General features: G+C 43.6%; 1 protein-coding gene across 11 annotated transcripts in view; it reads left to right on the top strand.

The window, feature by feature from the left end:
* phka2 (phosphorylase kinase, alpha 2 (liver)) overlaps positions 1–13,701 on the top strand; it is a 26,919-nt gene that overhangs the window by 6,185 nt on the left and 7,033 nt on the right. For 5 of the 11 annotated variants that reach the window (XM_061670790.1, XM_061670793.1, XM_061670794.1 and 2 more), the window contains 24 exons: positions 174–221; positions 400–586; positions 712–794; positions 898–978; positions 1,085–1,183; positions 1,709–1,855; positions 2,354–2,407; positions 2,592–2,714; positions 2,817–2,912; positions 4,601–4,708; positions 4,820–4,898; positions 6,176–6,310; positions 6,560–6,669; positions 6,750–6,894; positions 8,673–8,751; positions 9,028–9,179; positions 9,289–9,459; positions 9,904–10,007; positions 11,089–11,225; positions 11,338–11,500; positions 12,495–12,574; positions 12,641–12,719; positions 12,796–12,925; positions 13,096–13,197. In XM_061670790.1, coding sequence (XP_061526774.1) covers positions 174–221; positions 400–586; positions 712–794; positions 898–978; positions 1,085–1,183; positions 1,709–1,855; positions 2,354–2,407; positions 2,592–2,714; positions 2,817–2,912; positions 4,601–4,708; positions 4,820–4,898; positions 6,176–6,310; positions 6,560–6,669; positions 6,750–6,894; positions 8,673–8,751; positions 9,028–9,179; positions 9,289–9,459; positions 9,904–10,007; positions 11,089–11,225; positions 11,338–11,500; positions 12,495–12,574; positions 12,641–12,719; positions 12,796–12,925; positions 13,096–13,197 — 2,692 coding nt within the window. The remainder of the gene's footprint in view (positions 1–173; positions 222–399; positions 587–711; positions 795–897; positions 979–1,084; positions 1,184–1,708; positions 1,856–2,353; positions 2,408–2,591; positions 2,715–2,816; positions 2,913–4,600; positions 4,709–4,819; positions 4,899–6,175; positions 6,311–6,559; positions 6,670–6,749; positions 6,895–8,672; positions 8,752–9,027; positions 9,180–9,288; positions 9,460–9,903; positions 10,008–11,088; positions 11,226–11,337; positions 11,501–12,494; positions 12,575–12,640; positions 12,720–12,795; positions 12,926–13,095; positions 13,198–13,701) is intronic. The other 6 variants (XM_061670795.1, XM_061670796.1, XM_061670801.1 and 3 more) reach the window with 4 other exon arrangements.

The following is a 13,701-nucleotide window of genomic DNA, read 5'->3' as shown; positions in this document are numbered from 1 at the left end:
CAATGAGTTTCATTTTTTAATGTGTACGCCAACTTCACAGTGGAAGAAAGTCCTTTTGAATATACGAGTCAAATTTAGTCCAAAAAAAAAAAAAAAAGGAGAGTCTGTAACATCGAGTATTTATATTTGTTCAATTTTTCAATTGCATTTACGGCCATGTGCTTTGTTGGCAGAGTGTTGTCAAACTGATGCAAGGACTTCTGCGTTGCATGATGAGGCAGGTGAGACAGACCGACCCGTTTTGACATTTGACACCTGCAGAAACACACTAAATAAACGGAAGCCCTGAAATTTGACAACGCTTCCTAAAGAACAATGTTTTAAAATGGTATTCCTTTGTGCAAGTGCTACAAAGTTTGTGTACAGTTTGTCCGCTAAATTGGGTTTTGGATTTGCCAGGATGTGGTTTGTTTTCAGGTTGCCAAGGTGGAGAAGTTCAAACACACCCAGAGCACCGAGGACTGTTTGCACGCCAAATATGACACGCCCACTTGTGCCACAGTGGTGGGAGATGACCAGTGGGGTCATCTCCAAGTGGACGCCACTTCCATTTACTTGCTGATGTTGGCGCAGATGACGGCATCAGGTTTGTGGCTTGGCTTTAGTTGGACAGGCCGAAAATAAGCCCAATAATCTATGAGTTTGATCCGCTGCTCAATGTTCTCCTAGACATTATCTCGTACACACTTAAGAATTCATGAACTCATGCAGGTCTTCGTATCATCTCAAACTTGGATGAGGTGGCTTTTATCCAAAACTTGGTCTTCTACATAGAGGCTGCGTACAAGGTGGCGGTAAGCATCAACCTTTTTTTTGGGGGGGGGGGTGGATTTAGATGCTTTTTATTTTTCAAAGAAAAGGAGACATTAGGAGTCACTGCCCGCTGCCCTCTTCTAGGATTATGGGATGTGGGAGCGAGGGGACAAAACCAACCAAGGCATCCCTGAGCTCAACGGGAGCTCTGTCGGAATCGCTAAGGTATTTCATCGCAAATTTGACGACAGTGTACACTGAAGCAATCCCGTGTGTGTGTGTGTGTGTGTGTGTGTGTGTGTGTGCGTGTGTGCGTGTTATGGGCTCCCAGGCAGCTCTCGAGGCGATAGACGAGCTGGATCTTTTCGGCGCCCACGGTGGACCGAAGTCCGTCATCCACGTTCTTCCCGATGAAGTGGAACACTGTCAGGTACAACGCGCCTTCAACACGCTAAGGGCGCAGAGTCTGAAAAACCGTTTGAGCAGGTGTTTGATATCAAGCGTGAGATGGTCCGCGCTAGTAAGACAATTCGGCACACTAGTTTTGCCTCACTATTAACATGTAGTTGTCCAGCTAGTGTACAGAAATGTCATTTATGTTACAGAAATGTCTTACTAGTTGTGTGTAGTCATTATAAAATCCGACTTACGAATATTTAGTGCTTCACGTACTAGTAGCACCCGGATGTCAACTAGCAAACAGTTTGGAGAAAGTACTGGGAGGTAGTAGCTGGGAGAAAAAAAAATAAGTTACAAGTAAGATGCAGTTGTTCAATTAATGCACCGAATTGCCTTACAAGCGAGGACAAAGCGCATACTAGTACATGGATATTGCGCATATGGGGACCAAATGCTCAAGCAAGCGTTCCATATGCGGAGAGGTGGAAGGCGTGCACCTTCAATATACTGCCGTATATAGTGTATCTTATCTTTCGTCTGTTTTCACGTGCGTCAGTCCATCCTGTGCTCCATGCTGCCCCGAGCGTCCACTTCCAAGGAGATAGATGCCGGCCTCCTGTCTGTTATTTCCTTCCCTGCGTTTGCAGTGGAGGATGCTGAATTAGTGGCCATCACCAAGTCGGAGATCATCCGCAAATTGCAGGTACTTGTGTTCAACTCTACTCGGAAATGGTCGCTATTATTCCAGTCATTCCCAACCACTATGCTGTGGCACATTAGTGGGAAATCATCCAATTTCACTCACTTTCTCCAAAAAGTATTCTTTGTTTACCACATACAATGCATCTTTGTTCATCTGTGCCAGTTCCTAAAGTGACAGGCAGAACAATTAAATGCTGTCCCGCTAAATGACAAGAAGTTATAATGAACCTGTGGATCCACCTGTTGCCATTCATACAACAGAACAATAACTTTGACTTAACTAAGGAAAAGTCCAGATTGCAACTAGTAAGTACACTTGTGAGTGACTTGAGATGGGACCATCATTATTTCAACATATCGATTTACTTTTTGTGACGTTTATTTCTTTGCTGCTATGCCATGAATGACTTGAACATAGAGTGTGTGTCTTGGATCAACGAAGGTTTGGAAAGACCGCACCATTCTGTCGCACTACCGCTAACCTTGTATTCCATACCAGGGACGCTACGGTTGTTGCCGCTTCATCAGGGATGGATATCATTGTCCTAAAGAGGTGAGCTATTCAGCACTCTTCAATTTGAAGCCGAGATGGTAAAGTGCAATTGTTTCCCGTTAGTGTTTTATTTGTTTTTTCTCCCCCCATCGAAATGACACGACTCATGCAGTTCTTGCGTTGATTGCCAGTGAATTGCACGTCTACCGGCGTTGTGACTCGAATATTTTGTCCTATCTGCCAGGACCCAAGCCGGCTGCATTATGATCCCGCTGAGCTGAAGCTGTTTGAGAATATCGAATGCGAGTGGCCGGTCTTCTGGACCTACCTCATTCTCGATGGTATCTTTGCGGGCGACCGAGTGCAGGTAAGAAAGACGACCTCGCCGGGCCACTTACATAATTATCTTTTGACGACTGGCTGCGGATGTACAGTAATGTTGGACAAAACCATTTTGTGTCGTGCTCAGGTGCAGGAGTACCGTGAGGCACTGGAGGGCATTTTGATCCGAGGGAAAAATGGCATCAAATTGCTGCCTGAGCTTTATGCTGTACCAAGCGACAAGGTACATTTCTCACATGAGATAGAAACAACATCACCTCGCTATAGCTAGATAGCTATCTAGCTATTTATCTCCGGTATCTAACTAGTGAACTGGCTGGTTAGCTTTGCCCTAAAAAAGTCAGCTTAGCTAAAACTTGGGGAAGACTAAATGGAACGGTCCTTGGACGGTGCAGGTCCTACTAGGACGAAAGGAGTTGTTTCGTGACTGCTGAAAGTTTTGACTCGAATCAAATGGCAGTGACATATGGGGTTCCTCAGGGGTCGGTTCTTGGACCCCTTTTGTTCAGCCTGGATAGGCTACCTTTGGGTCAAATTCTGCAGAACTTTAATGTGGGCTATCATTTGCTGATGATACGCAGCTCTATCTGGCAGTGTTTCAGACGACTACAGTTCAGTTGAGGTGTTGTATCACAGTCGCAAACAAATAACTCAATGAACCAAAATGTCGTTTTATTAAACCACAACAAAAACTGAGGTAATTGCTTTTCCACTAAAGAAAAGAGGATTGCTGTTAGTAAATACCTGCAGTCATTATCGTTAAAACGTCATTTCAAATCATATCAGTCATATACCAGTCATATCCAATCAATCATGAAAACAGCCATCTACCAGCTGAAGAACATATCCAGAGTGAAGGGGTTCATGTTCCAAGCAGACCAGGAGAAGCTCATCCATGCTTTTATCTCCAGCAGACTTGACTATTGTAATGGTCTTCCAACTGGACTTCCCCAAAAAGAGCATTAAACAGCTGCAGCTCACTCAGAAGGCTGCAGCTCAGGTTCGGACCAGAACTGAAATATCAGCGCATATTACTCCAATTCTCAAGTCTTTACACTGGCGCCCAGTCGGCTATAGAATTGACTTTAAAGTTCTGCCTCTGGTCTATACATCACTAAATGGTTTGGGCCCTGGCTACACGAAAGAAATGCTAATAGGATGTAAACCCAGTAAGGCTCTGAGAGCTACAGATTCAGGTCAGATGGTGAGTCCGAAGCAAGCAAGGTGAAGCAGCATTTAGCTGTTGTGCTGCATCAAAATGGAATAAGTTGCCAACAGAAGTCAGCCCCAAAAGTCAATGTTTTTAAGTCCAAGGTTAAACACGATTCTCTTTTTCTCACGCTTGCGATTGAGCTCTTTTCAAAGCGTTTTACAATCAATTTTGAATCTTTTACTTGCGCTGTACGTTCTTTGAATCATTTTAGTACGCCGTCTTCGATTTCGGTACTTTGTTTTTTAATGCTCTTAAACGTACTTTTAATCACGTGAAGCAAATTGAGTTGAGCAGTATACAGAATAAAGGTGCCTTGCCTTAACGCTCGCAAAAAATGCAAAATGTTGTAGACTAACAAAACAGCATAATTGCGGTGGTGTGCGACATGCGATATTTGAACACAATAAGAATAATGCGATAATGAACGCAAAGCGTATCCTTTATCCTCTACGAAAAACGACTAATATTACTGTGTCCAACAGTAGTTGTGAAACTCTTCTCTGTTTATGTCTGCGTGACTGCATTAGCCTCCGCCGCGGTGGCCAAGTCGCACACACCAGAAGGAGCTGCAACGAATGAATCATGATGCACAAACTGTTTAATTCCTTCCATTCTATTCATGTTGTCACTGATGGGTTTTTTTTTGTTTTTGTTTTTTATCATCCTATGAATAAGAATGAAGCTGTGCTCCATTGCAGGTGGAGGAGGAGTACGGCAACCCGCACAGTGTGGAGCGAGTAGCCACGGGTCAGGTGCCTCACATGTGGGGACAATCGTTGTACATCCTGGGCTGCCTTTTGGCTGAGGTAACTTGGCTGTAGCGCATGGACCCTCGCGCCGCTTGCGTTGTCAACACCGCTCTACCGCTTTGTTGACACAAAGCGCCTGCGTGTACAGTATGCCCCTTCTCCCCTTAGGGCTTTTTGGCGCCAGGAGAGATCGACCCTCTCAACAGGAGATTCTCTACAAATGTAAAGCCTGATGTTGTGGTACAAGGTCGGTTTGAGGGCGAACGCTTACAACTGTATGGAAAGCCGTTTGAGCGTCTATTTTATATCCTTGATATCCAGCTTAAGGTCCGTGCACTAGTACACTCTTTTGTCTTCACTAGTAAGACCAGTAAAACACTAGGGCGCACGAGTAACGACTGTATCTTACTGGTAATATTTTTATTCCACTACTAGTGCAACCTCTGCTCTACTAGTCCACAAAAAAACTTTACTAGTAAAGTACTGTGCTTCACTAGTAACACCACAAGGCCCATACAGTGTGTATTATGCATGTGTTGTGCACTAGTAGCCTTCGAGGTCTTACTTGTAGCGCTGAAATGGCCCGCTACTCACAGATAGATGTCCGACTAGTATGCCAAAGTTGTCCTATTATATGGCTCGAGCGCACTAGTAGAACCACTGTGTCTTACTAGTAAACACAAACTAATAGGACTTTGCCATCCTCGTGGGACAGCTGTTACTAGGGAGGCACTAGTTGACATCTGCATAGTACTAGTACTGCGCTAGATGTTAACGAGTAGAATTTAATCATGACCTATTACTAATAGCATGCGATTGTCAAGTAGCGCACAGTTTTGCCTCACTAGTAAGATGTAGTTGTTCAACTCCTAGTATGCTGAACTTGTCCTACTCGGGAGCACAAAGCCTGTACTAGTACAGAGACCTTAAGCTAGCTATCAAGGATATTAAATGAATGGCTTTCCATGACGCCATTTGAGCTTTTCTTTGACATTCAACTACTAGTACTAGTACTAGCACACTATTTGCCCTCACTAGCAAAACAAAATCTGTACACTAGTATAATGACTGCGTCTTACAAGTAATGTTATTTTTCCGCTTCTTCCTTGCACTACTGTGTACAATTTCTGCGGTGTAGTAGGGCAACTTTTCTTATACTAGTAGGACAACTACGTATTAGTAGTGACGCTAAACTACTATGGGTCCTTTTGGTGTTACTAGTAGGGTCCAGTTGGCTACTAGTGTGTGAGACATGCCTACTAGGTGGCACTAGCAGTGTTAATGAGTGCAGCTCAGTAATTTAATAGTAAAGTGTAATTATTTACTGGTAGGCCAAACATTGCACTAATAGTGAAAACAACATTACTAGTTAAGACAGTTGTTCTATTTGTTTGCTGAATTGTCTTACTAATGAGGACAACGAGTACTAGTGCATGGGGCTCTTGAGCTGGATATCAAGGATATTGAAACAATGTTCAAACGTCAAACTCGGATTGAAGTTTTTTCCATTTCTGTTTGCGTCAGTTTGTGTCTTGGCAGAATCTGAGGACATCCAGAAGTTGCTGAACGAGCACGGGATGAAGGTCCAATTGTTGTCCGGGGCTCTGCCAATCCGGGTCCTGCCCGCTCGCATCCTGAGCCGCATCTATGTCCGACTGGGTACCCAAACACCAAATGCAAACAAAATACTGTTTTCGTAAAGTGTCCGGGTGCATCATCAGGGGCATAGCCTTCATTGGGCAAAACATTCATGGACATCAGCTCGCTTAGAAAAACATGTCAACATTTGTCGCTGACATCTTCCTCGTCAAATATTAAAAACTCAAATTTCCAATTCGTTCATGATTTATTTTTGCAAAGTATTCAAGTGTGCGTATAATGACACATTTCTGTGCGTTAATGCCACAGGGAATTGCAAGAAGCTGAATTTGAGCGGGAGGCCCTACAGACACATCGGCGTTTTGGGAACATCCAAATTCTACGAGATCCGGAACCGCTCGTACATATTCGCCCCTCAGGTCCGACGAGCTTCTCCTTAAAGATTCCCGACCTTTAACCTCTGACTGGGCTGTTCACAATCCTGTCTTGTCTTGTGAAGTTTCTGGATCAGCACCATTTCTACTTGGCCCTGGACAACCAGATGATCGTGGAGATGCTGCGTACGGAGGCGGCCTACCTCTCCTCTTGCTGGAGGATGACGGGACGACCCACCCTGACCTTCCCCATCACCCGCAGCATGCTTGGTAAAGAGCCTCTTTACTCCCATTTCCCGACCACAAATTACAGAGTTTTTCGTTAGGTTTGAGTTTTTTGGGTGTTGAAATATTTTTGGCTTCTGCAACACTTCAAAACACATGTTCAGAAATATGCAAGAAATCCATTTTCCATAATATGCTTTAAGGCACTCTTTTATTGTTTTTGGGTCCTTTATATTAAAAGTGGGTAATGTCTTTTTTTTTGCAATTGCTAAACATTTGAAACTTATTTTTACACTTTTGTGACTGTTGTAGATTCCACGGTAGTTTTTATTGTATAACCCCAATTCCAATGAAGTTGGGACGTTGTGTTAAACATAAATAAAAACAGAATACAATGATTTGTATTGTAGAAAAAGGGAGCTTCCCTGAATTGCTCAGTCATTCACAAGCAAAGATGGGCCGAGGTTCACCTCTTTGTGAACAAGTGCGTGAGAAAATAGTCGAACAGCTCAAGGACAATGTTCCTCAACGTACAATTGCAAGGAATTGAGGGATTTCATCATCTCCGCTCCATAATATCATCAAAAGGTTCAGAGAATCTGGAGAAATCACTGCATTGTAAGCGGCAAGGCCGAAAACCAACTTTGAATGCCCGTGACCTTCGATCCCTCGGGCGGCACTGCATCAAAAAACAGACATCAATGTGGAAAGGATATCACCGCATGGGCTCAGGAACCCTCCAGAAAACCAATGGCAGTAAATACAGTTCGGCGCTACATCCGTTAAGTGCAACTTGAAACTCGACTATGCAAAGCAGAAGCCATTTATCAACAACACCCAGAAACGCCGCCGGCTTCTCTGGGCCCGAGCTCATCTCAGATGGACTGACGAAAAGTGGAAAAGTGTTCTGTGGTCCGACGAGTCCACATTTCAAATTGTTTTTGGAAATTGTGGCCTTCGTGTCCTCCGGGCCAAAGGGGAAAAGGACCATCCGGACTGTTATGGACGCAAAGTTCAAAAGCCGCATCTGTGATGGTATGGGGCTGTGTTAGTGCCAATGGCACGGGTAACTTACACATCTGTGAAGGCACCATTCATGCTGAAAGGTTACATACAGGTTTTGGAGAAACATACGCTGCCATCCAAGCAACGTCTTTTTCACAGACGCCCCTGCTTATTTCAGCAAGACAATGCCAGACCACATTCTGCACGTGTTACAACAGCGTGGCTTCGTCGTAAAAGAGTGCGGGTACCAGACTGGCCCGCCTGCGGTCCAGACCCGTCTCCCATTGAAAACGTGTGGCGCATTATGAAGCGTAAAATTCGACAACGGAGACCCCGGACTGTTGAACAGCTGAAGCTGTCCATCGAGCGAGAATGGGAAAGAATTCCACCTACGAAGCTTCAACAATTAGCGGCCTCAGTTCCCAAATGTTTATTGAATGTGGTTAAAAGAAAAGGTGATGTAACACAGTGGTAAACATGACCCTGTCGCAGCTTTTTTGGAACGCGTTACAGCCATCAAATTCTAAGTTCATGATTATTTGCTAAAAACAATCAAGTGTATCAGTTTGAACATTAAATGTCTTTGTAGTGTAGTCAATTAAAGATAGGTTGAACATGATATGCAAATCATTGTATTCTGTTTTGATTTATGTTTAACACAACGTCCCAACTTCATTGGAATTGGGGTTGTATTAGAATGTGAGTGTTTTGTCTTTTTAAAAAGGTTTCATAAGTTGAATTTGAAATGTTTTCTTTCTTTCTTTGTTTTCATTTTACAAGTGACATTGTTGTAGTTCACAGTTTCTCGTTTTCCCCAGTTGAAGACGGAGACGCAATTGACCCGTGTATCCTAGCAACGCTGAGAAAGGTGCAGGATGGCTATTTTGCTGGCGCAAGGTGTGTTTCCTCGTGTCTCACATAAGGGGCATGACTCTTATCGAATAATTCAATATTACACTAAACTCACAACAAGTTCGGATTTTTGGTGAGATTTCAAGATGAAGCTAAAATGGTGAACTCAATTTGACCTTCTCTAAACTTTTGTTCAGTGTTTTGACATAATTACAGCGAGACTGGAAGAGTCACAGAATCATCCTGCAAATTCATCCAAAAAGCCCAAAATCCTCAACTTCTTGTGAGTGGTGTACGTCTTAAGATTTGGTGTGCCTTCAGGATGCAGATGTCGGACCTCTCCGGTCTCCAGACCACTTCCTTTCACACTCGCCTCAGCTTCTTGGATGAAGAAAACGACGACAGCTTACTTGAAGAGGGCGAAGCGGTTGATAAAGACTATGGGGAAGAATACAGCCACTGTGAGCCTTCAGGTACATTATGTGGCCAATGTTTGTTTTACGTTCACATCTATTGTAATTCCCATTCAAAGCAATCGAGTGGAGTCACTAATCAAATGACTTGCTCCGGCTTTCTCTCCAGAAGGCTCCGGCGACATGTTTGATCAGTACCTCACGCGGCTCCTCCACAGCACCGCCACCAGATGTCATCTTCCTCCCACCCAGAGAGGGCAGCACCACGTGTTCAGTGCCGAACACACCACCAGAGATATCCTGTCTCTGATGGCGCAGGCTCAGGGTCTTGACGTGCCCAGTGAGTTGGAGTTATTTCTTAAATCCGGCCCACCCATCATTTTAGGTAATCGTAACAAAGTTCCAACAAACAGGAGCTAAATGAGGGGAGAGTAGAGCAAGGTGGAATACCAGGAAAATGCCAGAACTTACATGGAGAAACACAGAGCGCACACAAAAAACAATCCAAGGATCAATATCCAATATGCGAGTGAAACAGTGCATGTTGTGAACAGCAAACAGTGGATATTTTGGGATTCCTGTCCTAATCACGTCACTCTTGTAAATTCCTAGGGTTTAATCACAACTGCCTGATGGACCAACAAAACAATTAGCATATGGCAGTAATCAATAATATAGATGATATTTATTTGAAAGGAAAACTCGTGTACAATCGAATTTCCGGTCAACGGCGCGCGTTTCACAAATGCGAGCGCGACAGTATGTTTATTGTTTTGATTTTCAGAGTCTTCCATGTATCTACCCGTCGTCCCGCTCATGAGCAAGCATCGCAAATCTCTCAACCTGTTAGAAGTTCCTCCCGCTGCTCCACATGCAAAGCAGCACAAGGTGAGCAAGTCTGCAATTTGTCTATTGACTTGATGCGACTGATTTCACTCTCGGAATAGCACATATACAGTAAAACATCCTTGATATCCAGCTCAAGGTCTACAAACAAGGGCACTCTTTGTGCTCACTAATAAGATAATTCAGCCCACTAGTAGAATGATGTACTTAGTCTTACTAGTAAGACGAGTTTTTTTCCCCACTTCTACTTTTCATTCACTATGATTTCTGCACACTTAAGTAATAGGGCATCGGTGGCATGCTAGTAGGACAACTACGTTTTTAATGGGGCAAAACTGTGCACTACATGACACCTGCTTGCTGCTAGTACGTAATCAGTGATAAGATCATTCAGTGCACGAGTAGAACAACTCACTCTGTCTTACTAGTCACATTTTGTTCCGCAACTGTCTGTCATTTCTGCACACCAACATGACAAGTTTGGAATACTAGTGACACATGCCAACTCCTTGGGCCGAGAAGTGTTACCAGTGCAGCACAATAGACTATTAGTAAGGATTCATTGCATACCAGTAGGCAAAGTAACTTGTAAGACGGTCTTTAGACTATTGCGCCCTTGTCATTCTGCTAGTGGGCTGAATCGTCTTGTCTTGCTAGTGAGCATACAGTACATACGGTGGGTGCGGAAGGTTTGTGTTTGATTATACTGATGTGTGGCAGATGATCCCCAAATCCAGGTGGGGAAAAACGTGTTGCATCATTCCCAAAAAAGACTCGTGGCTATATTAGCTCAGAAGGGTGTTTCTACGAAATACTGAGCAAAGGGTCTGAATACTTATGGCTGTGTGATATTTCAGTTTTTCTTTTTTAATACATCAGCAAAAATGTCAAGAATTCCGTTTTTTTTTCTGTCAATGTGGGCTGCTGTGTGTACATTCATGAGGGAAAGAAATAGCTTAAATGATTTTAGAAAATGGCTGCAATATAAAAAAAAAAAGACAAAAATGTAAAGGGGGTCTGAATACTTTACGTACCCACTGTAGACCTGAAGCTGGATATCAAGGATATGGAATAGATCCTCCAATCAGTGCGTGGTGGATATTTACTAATTTACCGGCTAAAGTGTCGCAACGCAGCTGATCTCCACCTGCCTCGAGACGCCCAAGGCAACACGGATTTTGCAGCGCTGGTGAGGCAGCTGAAGGAATGTCCCACTCTGCAGGACCAAGCGGACATCCTTTATGTCCTCTATGTGATGAAGTACGGGGGAAAAAACAAAACAAAACAAAAACACGGCAAAAGCATGCACGCACAGCCTTGCTATGATGGGGAATCCTATTTAATTCCAAGTTCCTTTGTGCTCGCCGGTCAGAGGAGCCGATTGGCCGGTCGAGGTGTCAGGGCCGGGCCACGGTTGGGTGAGCGTGCGCACGCTGCTGGAGGAGCTGTATGTGCAAGCCGGAGCCTGCAAAGAATGGGGTCTCATCAGATACATCTCTGGCATACTACGCAAGAGAGTGGAGGTCCTCTCTGAGGTCAGCGAATCCATTTGGAGTTTTCATCATAGCAGTGATTGAGATGATTTTGATTGACTTGACTTTGTTGATCCTACTCGAGCACAGGTGTCATCAAACTCAAGGCCCGAGAGCCAAAGGTGATAGATTTCATCACGTTTGAATGCGAAAAGTTCTCACCTTAAAAGGTGATAAAGTTCACTTTTGCATTCGGCTAAATAAAACAAAGCAATTACTTCCAGTCCAGGTCACTGGCGTAGCCCGAGGGAGATGAGAGAAAGGTTTGTGCGTCTTCTTTTTCAGCCTTATAAAGCAAATGATACTAGCTACATTACTAAGTTGCTCTTCGTTTATAATGTAAAAAAAAAAAAAAAAAAAAAAATTAGTAATCAGGCCAAGTGTTGAAAAAGAAAACCGGAAACCGGAGGTCAAACATGTCATGTTCAAACTTTAAATTTATCACGCTAAATTGTGAAACTTATCACGTTATAACGTGATACTGAACCTTTTTTGTCCTGATGTGGAAGCAATACGCCTCTGTATATATGTGTTGTACTCTCTTTAGGGGGGGGAATGGTAACAGTGGAGCACGCACACGTGTCAAACTCAAGGTCCGGGGGCCAGATCTCGTCCGCCACATCAGTTTGTGTGGCCCGTGAAAAGAAATCATGTGTGTCACCTTCCATAATTCTTGCTAAAATCTGTACCACCATTTCAAATGGTCAAAGCTAATAAACAATGTATTGATATTGCAAGCATTTTTTTGTTACCAAATGCCCTATGCCAGTAACTTGAACAATAGTTGAACAAAGTCACTATTCTTGACTCGTGATTTCAAAACTAGTTGTGCATCAATTTGTTGTGTATATTTAATATGATGAGCCGTTGAAACATTTGTGTGGTTTCGACAGTGTGGTCCGCGACAAAAATGAGTGACATCTTTGGTGTAGAGAATGGATGGCTAGATGAGAACAAGACACGCGTTCCAAGCCGCCATATGTGTTGTGTTACACAGGCCTGTACAGATCTTATTTCCCACCACAAGCAGATCACCGTGGGTCTTCCTCCTGAACCCAGGGAAAGAGTCATCACAGTGTAAGTCAAAGTTGCTTAAAAACTGTCAATTTATGCTCGAATCCTTCACATACGTCTCTTATCCAGGCCACTTCCTCCCGAGGAGCTGAACGCTCTCATCTTTGAAGCCGGCGGTCAGGACATCAGTGTTGCCGTTCTCACTCAAGTGACTCTCGCAATGACGCGTCATGTTGTTATTTTCTTCAGTGAAAACCGGTGTGAGATGTGTGCTGGTCTTGCAGGAAATCATGGTCTACCTAGCCATGTATGTGCGCTCCCAGCCCGCCCTGTTTGGAGACATGCTCCGACTGAGAATAGGACTCATCATGCAAGTGATGGCCACCGAGCTGGCTCGCAGCCTGCGATGCTCTGGTAGGAACACACTTAGCCATAAAGGCTGTTTATTCATACATTTTGAAAAGGTCTTTCGGTCATAATTTGATGGAGACAATTATTCTGAGGATATTCTTAGCCTGGTCCAAATTAACTGTGTAAATGAGCAGTATGCAAGGCTTTAAAAAAAAGGTTTCATTCCTTTGTAGGGGAGGAGGCCTCTGAAAGCCTGATGAGCCTTAGTCCTTTTGGCATGAAGAACTTGCTCCACCACATCCTTAGTGGCAAGGAGTTTGGGGTGGAAAAAAGCAGTAAGTTTTACGCAAAAACTGAGAACAGAAGCTGCATGGTTTGAATCCCAGGTAATAAGACGGACCTACCAATTTAGATACATTTTAAGTGTTTGTCACTCTTTAGACAGGCCCTTGGAGTGAGCTTGGAAAATATATTCGCAATGTTAAAGTCATCTACTTCTTGAGTATTCGTCTTTTTTTTTGTGTCCATCCATCCTTCCATTTTCTGTACTGGTCGCAGGTAAGCGGTAGCCTATCCCAGATGACTGGACGAGAGTCAAGGTAGACCCTGAACTGGTTGCGAACTAACAGCAGCATTTTTGCGTGTCTGTACATTTATTGGAATAATTCAATATGTACCGTAATTTCTCGTGTCCAATGCGCACCCATATATAATACACACCCCCAAAGTTGACCTCAAAATTCTACAAAACCCTTCTACCTATGTATAATGCATTTTTACAATCCACGATTTTGCTTCTACCCAAATGATCGAAACTTGAAGTATTATCTGTATTTTGT

The sequence above is a fragment of the Phycodurus eques genome, chromosome 2, assembly GCF_024500275.1.
Source record: "Phycodurus eques isolate BA_2022a chromosome 2, UOR_Pequ_1.1, whole genome shotgun sequence".
Lineage (NCBI taxonomy): Eukaryota > Metazoa > Chordata > Actinopteri > Syngnathiformes > Syngnathidae > Phycodurus > Phycodurus eques.
This window is presented reverse-complemented; position numbering and strand designations above follow the sequence as displayed.